Source organism: Typopeltis vanoorti, chromosome 21 (assembly GCF_054136105.1).
Source record: "Typopeltis vanoorti isolate ZY-2024b chromosome 21, IOZ_Tvanoo_1.0, whole genome shotgun sequence".
Taxonomy (NCBI): Eukaryota; Metazoa; Arthropoda; class Arachnida; order Uropygi; family Thelyphonidae; genus Typopeltis; species Typopeltis vanoorti.
Window position 1 is genome coordinate 106,879,133 of NC_143569.1, and position 14,787 is coordinate 106,893,919.

General features: G+C 35.1%; 1 protein-coding gene across 1 annotated transcript in view; it reads left to right on the forward strand.

The window, feature by feature from the left end:
- The window catches only part of LOC150095178 (uncharacterized), a 251,994-nt gene that overhangs the window by 174,883 nt on the left and 62,324 nt on the right, over positions 1-14,787 (forward strand). The window contains exons 8-9 of the mRNA XM_090411216.1: positions 7,728-7,922; positions 10,193-10,848. Coding sequence (XP_090267342.1) covers positions 7,728-7,922; positions 10,193-10,848 — 851 coding nt within the window. The remainder of the gene's footprint in view (positions 1-7,727; positions 7,923-10,192; positions 10,849-14,787) is intronic.

Here is a 14,787-nt window from a genome sequence, read left to right on the forward strand (position 1 = left end):
TTTCTTATATTTGTCTCTGCATTCTCTAAGAGCACAAGCTGAATTATTTGCCAGGAACTTTTGATATGCTTTCTTCTTTTCGTTCACTGCCTCTTTAACTTCTTGTGTCCACCATGGAGTTCTGATTTTTCTATCCTTGTAGACAACCTCACCACATGCCTCTCTGGCTGAATCAATCAAGGTTTTCTTCAAGGCTTGCCACTGAATCTCTAAAGTTTGGTTCCTGTTCTCAAATTCTTTCATTTTTTCTTCAATAATCTTTGTGTATTTTGTCTACAGTTCACATCTTAGAGCTGCTCAACTTTTATTCGCTTTAAAACTTTCTTACATGTTATTCTTTTCAATATGAAATTCAATTTTATCCTGCTCAAGATTAAATAGTAATCACTTCTAATTTCAAATCCTCTGTACACTCTGTCCTGCACAAAGGAGAAAACATCACTATCAACAATAACTTAGTCAATGAGACTTTTCTTATTTCTTGGCTCTTCTCTCCATGTGAATTTGTGCACATTTTTATGTTGGAAAATAGTGTTAGTAATAACCAGTCCATATAATGAGCAGAAATTCAACAAATATTTGCCATTATTATTAGCTTTGCTCTTTTTTCCAAATTTTCCCCAAACATTCTTGTATGTCTGACAATCACTTCCTACTCTGCCATTTAGATCCCCAACAAGGACCAACTTTTCCTTTTTTGTTGTGTCAGATGCTTTTTCTGAATCCTCAAAACATTCCTCCACCCCTACCTTAGTAGAACCTTCTGTGAGACCATAGGCACAAATAAGTCTCTTTGTCCAATTCCCCATTCTGATATTTGCCCACATCACTCTACTTGAGACTGCCTGCCATTCAAGAAGATTAGCCTCGTATTTAGTGTTGAATACAATGGCTACTCCTTTTCCTTGATTGTCATTGCCTGAATATAATATTTTGTATTTATTGCTCAGAAAGATCTCTCCAGTTTTTGTCTTTTTTGTTTCAGTCACCCCTATTATTTCGATCTGGTACTTATCTAATTTCTCTGCTAGCTTCATTTCTTTGCCATTCAAGTTTCTTATGTTGATTGTATCGATCTTTAACTCTGTTGATGTTGAATTGGGGTGTTTTTCCCGATTTGTTCCAGTAGCTGACTTTTCATTGTTCACCCTGGTTTCCTGGTGAAAACAACAGCAGCCTTGTTTAACCGGGCGACGCCCCAGCTGGCATGAAATTTTGTCATGTTGTACCATCATTTTGTAATTTGGTTTAAGCCAATAAGAATTACAATTTGGCCGGCTAAATCCCATATTGCCAGCCCATCCTCGTTCATTCAGTATCCAGGTAGATACACAACAGGGTGCACCACGAGAAGGTGAGGATTGGACATTAGGTCAGAAGCCCTGGTCGGTTCTCCACATTCCTTTAAAGGCTATGTAGAGGTCTCCTCTCAGTTATACAGCTTTGACTCTTAAGTGCTCCCAAGGTTTCAAGGGAGTGGAAAGTTGGTAAGACATTTCTATTACATAAAGGTGGCTCCAAGACAAGTAGCAAATTACAGGCCTGTTAATATCTGTGGAGAACTGCTGTTATGTGTTTATATTTGTTTATTTATTTATTATTTGTATATGTACATAACATTGCTATTTATGTCACTTTATGACGTTACTTTTATCTTTAATGTTTTTTTTCTTACTTTGTTATTTTCGTGAGCTTGAGCTTGTGCATGATGCTTGTATGCTCTAATTTCAAACTCGCATATAATAGTGTTAGTTGATTTTAGTACTCTCGTAATCCACTTAGCTTACTCCCCCCCTTTTCAATGTCATAAAGCATACTTTGACACGTGCTAGTACTGTGGTACAAGGAATAACCTCTGTTTAGAGAAAAATCCTCAATATAGGTAGCTATAATTCAAATGTATTAATCCTTAAAAATTTATTTTTGTTAACGACTGCACCATTAAGGATTGTGTAAATGAGATTTCTGTTTTTCCTTTTACATACAAGAGAATATGTTATCTAAGCACGCATAATAACCCTTAAATGAGTTTCTTTATCTCAAGCAACTCCGAATTATTCAGTTGTGCTGGTTACTACACTTTAGTTACACAGGTCCGATTAGTTTTTGTGAGACAGTGTATTGGATAACAAAGATCAGGCAAGCTATTAACAGAACCAAACATATTTATTTTAACAGATTGGTACTATCAACATAAGATAAAGAGAGTTAAAGATCGGTACTATCAACATAAGAAGCCTGAATGGCAAAGAAATGGAACTAGTGGAGGAATTAAATAAGTACCAGATCAACATAATAGGGGTGACTGAAACAAAAAAAAAGACAAAAACTGGTGAGATCTTTCTGAGCAATAAATACAAAATGTTATATTCAGGCAATGACAATCAAGGAAAAGAAGCTGTAGCCATACTATTCAACACAAAATATGACGCTCATCTTCTTGAATGGTAGGCAGTGTCAAGTAGAGTGATTTGGGCAAATATTAGAATGGGGAACTGGACAATGAGACTTATTTATACCTATGGTCCCATAGAAGGTGCTACTAAGGTAGAAGTGGAGGTATTTTTTGAGACTCTAGAGAAAGCTACTTACACCATGAAAAAGAAAAAATTGGTCCTTGTTGGGGATCTAAATAGCAGAGTAGGAAGTGATTGTCAGACATACAAAAATGTTTTGGGAAAATTTGGAGAAAAGAGCAAAGCTAATAATAATGGCAAATGCCTGTTGGATTTCTGCTCAGGACATGGACTGGTGTTGGAACATGGTGGTTATTACTAACACCATGTTCCAACAAAAAAATGTGCACAAATTCATATGGAGAGAAGAGGCAAGGAATAAGAAAAGTCTCATTGACTATGTTATTGTTGATAGTGATGTTTCTCCCTGGTTCAGGACACTAGAATGTACAGAGGATTTGAAATTGGAAGTGATCACTATTTAGTCTTGAGCAGGATAAAATTGAATTTCATATTGAAAAGAATGGCATGTAAGAAAGTTTTAAAGTGAATAAAAGTTGAGCAGATCTCAGATGTGCATTGTAGACTAAAATACACAAAGATTATTGAAAGAAAAATGAAAGAGTTTGAGAACAGGAACCAAACCGTGGAGATTCGGTGACAAACCTTGAAGAAAACCCTCATTAATTCAGCTAGAGAGGCATGTGATGAAGTTGTCTGCAAGAATAGAAAAATTAGATCTCCATGGTGGACACAGGAAGTTAAACAGGCAGTGAAGAAAAAGAAGAAAGCATATCAAATATTCCTGGCAAATAAGTCAGCTTGTGCTCTTAGAGAATACAGAGACAAATGTAAGAAAGCTAAAGAGAGTGTAAAACTAGCTAAACAAAAGTCATGGGAGGATTTTGGCAAGAACATAGAAAATAAATATCAAGAAGGTTTCAAAATATTCTGGAGGTTGTTGAAGAACTTAGGAATTGAGGAAAGAGTGCTGTAAAAGGAGTTACAGATGATAAAGTTGACATGAAAATGGGAGAAAAAATATCCTTGAAGTATGGAGTAATTACTTTGAAAATTTGCTAAATGAAACAAACAGTGATGACAGCACAGTGATAAAAAAAAACACTGACCAGGAATGCATATCCATACTTGAAGTAGAAAAAGCCATCAAAGACTTGAAATGTGGAAAGGCAGCAGGAGTAGATGATATTAGACCAGAAATGCTGAAGTATAAAAGTCTTGCAGTGGCTGCACTGCATAGTTCAGAATGCCTGGACAGGCATTGTAGTTGAGCTCTATTAGTACTAATATATAAAAAAGGAAATAAAACTGAATTTGAGAATTACGGAGGTATATCCCTAGTGTTCCTGGTAAGATATATGCAAGTATACTTGAGAAACAGTTGAGAAGAATTGTGGCAGAAAAGCTTGGTGAAGAACAAGCTGGGTTCAGGTCAAATAGAGGCTGTCAGGATCAGATCTTCACTTTACGACAAATAGTTGAGAAAGCATGGGAATATAACAAAGATCTGTATTTAAGTTTTCTCGATCTGGAAAAAGCATATGGGAAGCTGCCAAGAGAGAAGCTATTCAATACGCTACAGTTATATGGTGTCGATGGTGCATTATATCAAGCAATACTTACTCTGTATTTGAGTTGTAAATCAGCAGTTAGAATTGAAGGAAGTACAGGAAGATGGTTTAATGTTAAATCTGTGAGACAAGAATGTACATTATCCCCTTTGTTATTCATTATCTATATGGATCACATTATGAAGGAAAGAGGTATTAAACATGATATCAAAATTGAAGATGTTAATGTGAGCTCTTTGCTTTATGCGGACGATGTTATACTTCTAAATAAATTCGCTACAAGTTTGCAAAATTCCCTGACTAAATTGAATAACTGTTGTAATAGATATGATATGAAGGTCAGCATTAAAAAGAGAAAGACAATGAAAATAGGCAGATCTTTGAAAATGTCAACTGTGTTGTGAATGGAGAACCTCTGGAACAAGTAAAACATTTCAGCTAATTTAGGCACGATTTTTAGTGAAGATGGTAAATTAAATATGGAAATAGATAACAGAATCAACAAAGCTGGTATGGTAGGAAGTCAATTGAATAAATTCGTATGGAATAAGAGAGAAATTAGTCGGAACACTAAATTAGCTGTATACAAGACAGTGTTCAAACCAGTTATAACTTATGGATCTGAGAGCTGGGGCAGAAGTAAAACATTTGACCAGAGACTAGAGACCACAGGTATGAGATTCCTGAGAAAGATTAGAGGTGTGAACAGATGGCATCAATGGCAATATCATATTAAAAATGAGGATATTTGGAAAGAACTTGACATTGTCAGCATCCAGGAATGCATTAGCAGAGCTAATCTCAGGTGGTATGGTCACTTAAATAGAATGGGAGAGGAAAGATTAGCAAAACAAGTGTTCTCTGCCAAGTTGGCAGGAAAACGACCCAGAGGAACACCAAGATATAGTTGGATTGATACGGTACAAAGTGGCCTAGACGATAGAAATGTAAGATCTGGTAATGTTGGTGTCTTGACAAGTAACAGACTGATTTGGAGGAAAATTGTACATAGGAAGTTAGTAATGATGTAAATTTTTCATGTAGTACTATCATATCCTATATGGATTTTTAGGAATTTTATGATGATGGATTGGGACATGTCACATGCCTGATTCTCTATATATTCAGTAAGGCAACTCACTTAAAGCATTAGAGAAAGAATTTTTTTACTAAAGAATATAATAATTTAGCAAACATAACCTTACTCTCGGTCCTATTAATAGAAGGCAAAATTATACATACCACACTCCAAGCATTAGGTAACACAAGCAATATTCAAGTTTACGGTATTCTTTTATACACATTCAGACTAACGTTTGGCTTTCTGACCTCTTCAACACATTGAAACATTAATTGAACAGAACTAACATCGATCATCTATACACACAATCCTGGATATTAACATAGAGCAATCTACTTACGTGCTCACAATATCTTGTAAAGTCCTGGGTCCTAAATGGATAAGTGTGAATTCCACTTGTTCCTTTCTCATTTTATCACAGCCGTCATTCAGACGGCTGTGATAGGGCACTATCTGGTGGTTGCCGTCTTGCATACTCCTTCCCTGGAAAAGTAATATATTTTTTCGGCGATGTTACGAATTGCTTCAGCTGCAACAAATCAGCATGCACGTGGATCGGTACATTCGTCAAAGAATATCTCGGAAGTATATCTTGAAATACGGCCCCAGCGAACTCCACACTAACCCTGCAGACGACTTGCTTGCAGGACTCCAACTCTTCTCCTCATGGAAAAGCTTTCCACAGGAACCAAAAAAATAGAGAGCTATCGCCCCCCCCCCCCCCCCCAATCTCTGCCTTTTATATCATTGGACATCCCTTGGTTTACCTTCCAAACTTCCTGAATTTTCTGGAAGCACCCTGATATCGCCTATGCTAACATTAGGTTTTGGCGGCGAAACTCGCTGACCTTTGAGACTATTGTTGACCTTCAGTTTACTTGCATAACCCTGGCTGATCCTTTTAGTTACATATACTTGTGGTTCTACATTCAGTTATTCTCACAATATATTGCTGAATTTATTACATCAAAACAGGCTATATGCACTTCTAATTATATGTATTTTGTGGCCCATGTAAAATCGATATAGATAAAAAATTTTCTATGTTTCACCACAAGAGATTTTACACGGATGGCAAAGCAGAGACTCATGTGAGCATTGAAGTACAACTGGAGGTACTCAGTACATTTAAAAATATCATTGTGAATAAAGCATTGTTTAGTATTGGAAAAGTTGGTTAAAAGTAAAATTCAGTAATGGGTGGATAGGAATATGATACTTTATAGGGACAGCATGGCTTTGTAAAAGGTAGGTCCAGTCTCAATAATTTATTTGCATTTTATAATAATGTGACAACTGAATTGGATAAAGGAAATGGCTACACCATGATACTAATGGACTTTGCAAAGACATTTGACTAGAACCACATAGAAAACTATTACATAAGTTGGAGCAAATGGAAATAGATATAAAGCTGGTGGCATGGATGGGGGGGGGGTAGCTGATTGTTGAGTGGAATCAAGGCAAACGAGAGTGAATAGTGGAGTGTTCCAGGGTTCTGTACTAGGACCAATGTTCTTTAATTTGTACATTAATAATATAGCAGAAGATTTGAAGATTATTCAGTTGTTAGCCAATGATTCTAAACCAGGGAATTTAATACTTGATAAAGCTGATGTAAATATCTTACAGGATGATTTAAATAAATTGGCACTGTGGACAAAGTACAATGGTTGTCGATTCAATGCTGTAAAATATAAGGTAATGCACTTCAAAATGAAAAAAATGACATACTTCGTATCATATTGATGGTACTAATTTCCAGGAAGTTGATAAGGCTACGTATCTTGGGATGGTAGTGGATAGAGATTTGAAATTCGGAGGACATATTGCAAGAGTTGGCAGAATAGGCCAGAGGATTACTTGGATGCTGAAGAATACAATGACACATAGAGATAGGGAGATTATTATCCCTCTTTATAAGGTTATGATTTGGCCACATGTTGACTACTGTGCACAGATCCTGTTTCTAGGGGATTGGGAGGTAGTGGAGCAGATTCAGAGATGAGTGATCAAGCTGGTGATAGGTCAGTGGAATGTTCCCTATGAGGATAGATTGAGGATATCTGGGTTGCAGACTTTAGTTGTGAAGCACAGGAGAGGGAATATATGATAGAAACTCATAAGTTACTAAAGGGATTCTATAAGATTGATATGAAAGAAATTTTTCAATACATGGGAAATAGGGGGAAAACATTGGGTTGTTTTCCCATTTAATGAATAGTGTGTGGGTGTCCTGTGATGAGTATTTTGACTCCATGGAGTACCCATATAAATAATGATAATAAATTATGGCACTGCAGCCAGAAAAATTAACAGCTGTCATGGAATATGCCATAGAAAGAGTCTGTTTTGTGAAGCCAAAATTGAAAGATATTTATGTGATGTGGTTTTTCATAACTAATAAAAAAAAAATCTCCAGTCTGTATTTCATTATGACAAAAAATAATAAAAAAAATTAATAAATAAAAAAGTTATTAAATGTTTAAACCCCTTCATGACTTATAGGCCTTCCTGTATGATAGTGACTGAAGCTGCAATCACTTTAGTTTATCATCAGAATCTAAGTTGCATTTTTATGCTTTTTTTTTTTTAAAGGAAACTTTCATTGCCATCAAATCAGACTAATTCTGATAGGAATAATTCTAAAGAAGTGTGGCCTTCTGTTCTCTTCGGTAAAGAAACTGTAGAAGATGCTAATATAATTAAGGGAATTCAGTCATCCCAGTGTCATAAAGATGAAAAACAAATTAACAAAAAGTACTCCTCATCTGCTTCCGAGCATCCAAAGAGGTAGTATGTTTGATTTTTTACATCTTTATAGATTTGTATTTTGACTCTCATTATGAATTATCAGAAAGTTTTAGCTAAAGCACAATTTTAGAATAGCATTATCAGTTGATACAGTTCTGCTTTAGAAGATCAAAATGCAAGTGCTGAGCAAATTGGAATCATCTAATAATAGATTGTTTGCAAAATAAATTATACCAGATGTTATGAAAATTATAGATGTTATTACCAGATAGTGATAATGATGTGTTCTCCATTTGTAAGTTGTAATTTATTTTCTACTCTATTGTCTATCCAGCAAAAAAGTTTTATTTTTTTCAGTTGTCTGTCAAACAGCTCAAAAAATTTCTGTATACCTCTTCACTAAACAAATTCATTGTACTTAATTAATAGATAAATGGTACTTTCTGATTTCTTACTTTGATATTTTACATCTCTGACCTTAGCTGTCTTCCTATCCAGTCATTTGCTTATATCTATGGTGCCTTTCTGTAGTTTGAGGTTGTTCATTAGCAGTCTCGGCACTGTTTGCCTTGACCCATGATAAAAAAACAGCAGAACCTTGTTTAATCAGGGCATTAACCAGTTAATGCCCAAGACAGTAGACAGTTTTGTGGACTGAGTCTGAAATTCATTCAGTATTTGCTGAACAGGTTGGCCATGTGAATATCCCATCACACAGACATGGAATGTCTTTATTTAAAAAAAAAAAAAAAAAGGTCCAAGTTTGCAAAGGACATTAATACAATCTTTGGCATTATAATTGTGTCGGATTTCACTATTTAAATGACATGGACATACAAATTAATAAAAGGTAAATGTATTACCTTTTATTAATTTTAAATCTGCTTTTATTATTGCTTTTTGATTGTAAGTTTTACTGACCTAATGGTTCTTTTGAACTGGTCGAGTGTTACCATAAACCTTATGAGAATTAAAAAAAACCCTCATCTCAATATGGTTGCAGTTCTTCTGACAATCCCATGTCAGAAAGTTTTTGTAATAAGAATCTCACTGATGCATATAGCATGTTAGTACTGTGGGTGAAATTAGGGTTATGTACTTCAGGAACCTTACGTTAGAGATCAAATATAGTCCTTTCCATGCCTTCAGACCTCTAATAAATGGTGTAGTGATCTCACACCACTCGTAGCAAAAATCATTTATTGCCTTAAGATGACTGTTTAATGGAAATGATATATAACACATTGGAATAATTTAAAGGACATTGTAATGACTAGTATTTCATCTCTTAATAAGGTACCATCTAGAGTACAACATAAAATTAATGTACATATATGCAGTAACAAAGAAATGGAAATGATTAGACTTAAAGCCGAAAGTCCTGAGACAAACCCCCCCCCCCCTCTGTGTGTGCATGAGTAATGCAGGGCGGTCTTCAAATAATGGTTGTCCATATTGGGGAATCTCACACATCTATATTTATTTTTTTCAATTTCAGCTACAAATTTCAAAACGGTCTTATATTTGTGCTTGTTGTGTTCAAGTGTGGCTGTGTTTCTTTTGATTTTATGAGTAATGTCCATATCAAAAGATGGATGCTTTATGACCTTCCTGTTTGTTCATAATAGACCAACTTGCAGGTGCAAGATACTTTGTATTCACCTGTAACTGAGACAAGATGATGTGGTAGTAAAAGATATATGGAGATTGTATTTTCTTTAAAGTTCTAACTCTTCTTTCTGAGGTGTCCAAGATACTGTAATCTATACATTGACAATATTATTGGTTGGTTAAAATATTAAGTGGTTAGTTAATTCTATTAGAATTGTAACCATTAAATAACAAGATGCAACAAATATAGTAAGGTCTGACTGCAAGGGATTTCTGATTATTACAGCAGTTTTTATAAAACTGTTTTGCTGAGGGAAAGTGATCGGAATGCATAACACTTAGCCTTAACAATATACATGCCACATTGAGACTAGCTACGCAGTCTACTGGTTGCTGTTTTTTTCCAGTATATAAGAGTAGAAACTGAGTACTAAAATTTTACTGTATCTCAGTTGTAAAAATGTATAACACTTATGTGTTTTCGAACAAAACACACTGTATAATAATAAATGAAATGAATATTGTACAGTATATCATTTCAATTTTATAAAAATGTTTATTTACAAGTTGTGGCTCTTAAATTAATATTGATTAAACATAATAAATTAATTATTGACTTGAAAATTATTGCAGTTACAATTTATATTTCTCTATTTTTTTATATTTTGACTTGCCATTTTTTTTTTTTTTCTTTTCAGTAAAAAGTCTACAGATAGAACAACTGATTTTGCAGGACAAAAAAAAATCAGCTCAAATTTTAAAAATAGGACTCTTAGTGAAGAAAAATTAAAACCATTCCACCAACCCAAAGATGAAGTTTCCAGTCAACAGAAAGCCCTTCAGAGGTTACCATTTCAGTTCTTAAATAATAACAGTCTAAATTCATCATTAAGGGAAAATATGTCTGATGAAAATCTTTCTACCCCAAACATTCCAAATCCAGAACTGTTCAATCAAGAATCAGAAGATATTAATTTATTTGAAAAACCTTTGGTAACAACTAATATCCGTATAGAAACATCTAGTTCACCACCGTCGCCATCTTCTTCATCATGTTCATCTCTGTTTACTCCGTTTGGAAGTTTTTCTAGTAGTCTTCCATCATCATCTCCCTCACCTCCTTTAGGATCAAATTCTTCACAAAGTCTAACTTCACTAAGAACAACAGACACTCAAGACTGCAATGTAAATAGTAGTAAAAGCAATACATCAAGTAATACAGCTTTGAACTTTGGAATAATTTCTCATGTTCGGAATGGTTTGAACTCTAAAAATTCATTTTGTATAACAGTTGGTGATTCCATAGTGAATTGTTCCAAAGAAGCAATCTGTGATTCAATTGCTGCAAGAGATGGTAAGGCAGATGTTGCTAATATTATCAAATCAATTTAATTAATGGCCCACTATTTTAAACATATTGCCATATTTATATTTATATCATAATTGTAATAGGCATGCTGATTTATCAAATAAATAAAAGCAAATGTCCTAAAACAGAGTAGAATGAATGAAAGAGTATAATTTGAAAATTAACAGATCATGTCTCTACTAATCACCAAAAAAAAAAGTGTATTCATATAGGAAAATACAGTAAAAAAAAAATACACACACACACATACAGACATAATCATCACACATTGTCGATCCACTGCTGGATGAATGCCTTTCCAAAATTACTCCAAACTGTCTGTCCATGGCTCTACTTTTCCATGTCACTCCTGCAAATCTGGTGATATCATCAATCCACCGTGATTTAGGTCAGCATCATGGTTGTTTTTCCTCTCGTGGAATCCAATCCAGTACTTTTTTTGTCCATCGTTGATCTTGTGTTCGAGTAATATTCCCAGCCCATTGCCACTTCAGATATTTTGCTCTTCCTATGATGTCAAAGACTTTGGTTTGATTTCTTATCCACATATTCCTTTGTGATACCAAGCATACTTCTTTCCATACTAATTTGTGTTGTTCTTAATTTTTGAATTTCCTTTGCATTTAGTGTCCATGTCTCACAACCATATGTCAATATAGGAAGAATACATTAGTTAAAAACTTTTCTCAAAAGTCAACTTCTTCAGGCATAATGCCTGAAGTAGTTGACTTTTGAATATTGAATATAATTTTCCAAATGCTTTCCACCCAAGAATTGTGCATCTTTTAATTTCATTCATGATTTTTTTTTCCATTGATATCAATTGTCCTAAGTATATGTAATGATCTACTTGTTTAATTTCCTCATTATTGATTCTTATTGTTTCTGTTTGGACATTAGCTATTGAACATAACTTGGGTCTTCTTTAGGTTTATCTTTAGGCCAGCTGTTTTGCTAGCAATTTGGAGTTCATGGATACAAGTCTGTAATTCATGCGCAGTTGAAGCAAAGGTAACTATGTCATCTGCAAAAGCTTGGTCTCCAGAAGAAAGACGTAGGTTCAGTTCTAGTTCCTAGAGGAACATTTTCGAGGCTTTCCTTTGACCAGTTCCTGAGTAAGTCGATCTCTGTCACTGGCAGTGGATTTCTTTTCCCCAGAAACTCAGGTGTTTTTGTCTTGTAAACTCAAGAAAATCGACCATAGAACCCACACTATCTCAGGCAATAAATATGTAATGTTAGGATTAGGGACCATGAAATGGCAGCACTTGTCAGTCGTCTCATTTCACCCGTTGCAGAGTATAAGTAGTGATAGTCTTGGGCCATCTGTCTCTGATTGGCTACTGGTGAAGATTGAACTGCCCCCTCAGTCTCCAAAAAAGAGATAGGACTAAATGGCTTACCTACTCCCTATAAGAGAATTAAAGGCGATAATGGATTTGTTTATCTATTTATAGTATTACCACAAGAGATCTCCAGGAATTCAAGGACACATTCAGCCACGCATGACCCCCACCAGCGGTTATACCCTTTCTTGAATTCATTCATGCTATCTGCACTCACCACCTCCCGAAGTCAAACCATTATAATCATGCACTGCTCAATGTGAAAAAATCTTATTAACCCCTTTCTTGGCTGCATTCATCCTCAACTTCCATGGGTTCTCCCTCATCCTTTTCTCACCCTCCATGAAATGAAAAATTCCACCTACTGATATCTTATAATATGATAGATATTGTTTCTGGAAAATTTTCCATGTTACCCCTCTGAATTAATATTAATTTTTATGACTATTTTTGCCTATTTTTCTTTTCTATGATCCTTTTAGAAGTTTATAGATCTGTATCTTTATCACCCTTTCTCTTGTTTGCTAATGTCTACAGTCCACAAATTCTTGATTTAATTTCACATCCATATTCATCAATTTCAATATCTTTACACACTCTTTAGCACCTTCTGCATCACCTTGTACACTAGGAAACCCGATCTGGATACTGTAGTCCTGGTGAGGTCATAATCAAGGCCTTGTAAAGAAGCAAAGTGATTTCCTTGTCCTTACATGTCAGTGTTCATCTCTGCATTGAGGTCTCTCTGAGCTTCCTGTCTCAGATATCCCTATCCTAATCAGCTTCTTCCATCATAATCTGTTATGATACAGGATATATTATCACACCAGAGTGTATAAATTTGCATTTACTAATATTGAACTGACAATCATTTCCACATACCCACAATTCCAGCCTATTCAAATCATTCTGCAAGTGCTGCATGTCAGTCACATTCCTGATTATTTATACTGTCTATCTTTACATCATCAGCAAACAGTTGTATGTCACTCCTTGTCACATATCATTAATGTAAAAATTGAATAAAAATGGATCAAAGACTAATATCTGTGGTGCACCACTATCATCATCATCATCATCAAATTCCTGCCATGTACCCTCAAGGGGTGTACAGGATATGACAGTACTACATGAAAAAATTATATCATTACTAACTTCCTATCTACAATTTACCTCCAAATCAGTCTATTACTTGTCAAGACTCCAACATTATCAGATCTTATATTTCTATCGTCTAAGGCACTTTGTACCGTATCAATCCACCTATATCTTGGTCTTCCTCTGGGTCGTTTTCCTGCCAACCTGGCAGAGAACACTTATTTTGCTAATCTTTCCTCTCCCATTCTATTTAAGTGACCATACCACCTGAGATTAGCTCTGCTGACGCATTCCTGGATGCTGACAATGTCAAGTTCTTTCCTAATATCCTCATTTTTAATATGATATTGCCATTGATGCCATCTGTTCACGCCTCTAATCTTTCTCAGGACTCTCATATCTGTGGTCTCTAGTCTTTGGTCAAGTGTTTTACTTCTGACCCAGCTCTCAGATCCATAAGTTAAAACTGGTTTGAACACTATCTTGTATACAGCTAATTTAGTGTTCCGACTAATTTCTCTCTTATTCCATATGAATTTATTCCATTGACTTCCCACCATACCAGCTTTGCTGATTCTGTTGTCTATTTCTATATTTAATTTACCATCTTCAGTAAAAATCGTGCCTAAGTAGCTGAAATGTTTTACTTGTTCCACGGGTTCTCCATTCACAACACAGTTGACATTTTCAATGATTCTGCCTATTTTCATTGTCTTTGTCTTTTTGTTGCTGACCTTCATACCATATCTATTACAACAGCAATTGAATTTAGTCAGAGAATCTTGCAGACTTGTAGCGGATTTATTTAGAAGTATAACATCATCCGCATAAAGCAAAGAGCTGACATTAACATCTCCAATTTTGATATCAGGTTTAATACCACTTTCCTTCATAATGTGATCCATATAGATAATGAATAACAGAGGGGATAATGTACATCCTGGTCTCACACCAGATTTAACATTAAACCATCTTCCTGTACTTCCTTCAATTCTAACTGCTGACTTACAACTGAAATAAAGACTAAGTATTGCTTGATATAATGCCCCATTGACACCATATAACTACAGCGTATTGAATAGCTTCTCTCTTGGCACCTTGTCATATGCCTTTTCCAAATCGACAAAACTTACATACAGATCTTTGTTATATTCCCATGCTTTCTCGACTATTTGTCGTAAACTGAAGATCTGATCCTGACAGCCACTATTTGGCCTGAATCCAGCTTGTTCTTCACCAAGCTTTTCTTCCACAATTCTTCTCAACCGTTTCTCAAGTATACTTGCATAGATCTTGCCAGGAACACTCAGTAGGGAAATACTTCTGTAATTCTCACATTCAGTTTTATTTCCCTTTTTATATATGGGTACTATGAGAGCTCTACTCCAATCATCGGGAATTCGTCCCTCTGTCCAGGCTTTCTGAACTATGCAGTGCAGCCACTGTAAGACTTTTATATCACCATACTTCAGCATTTCTG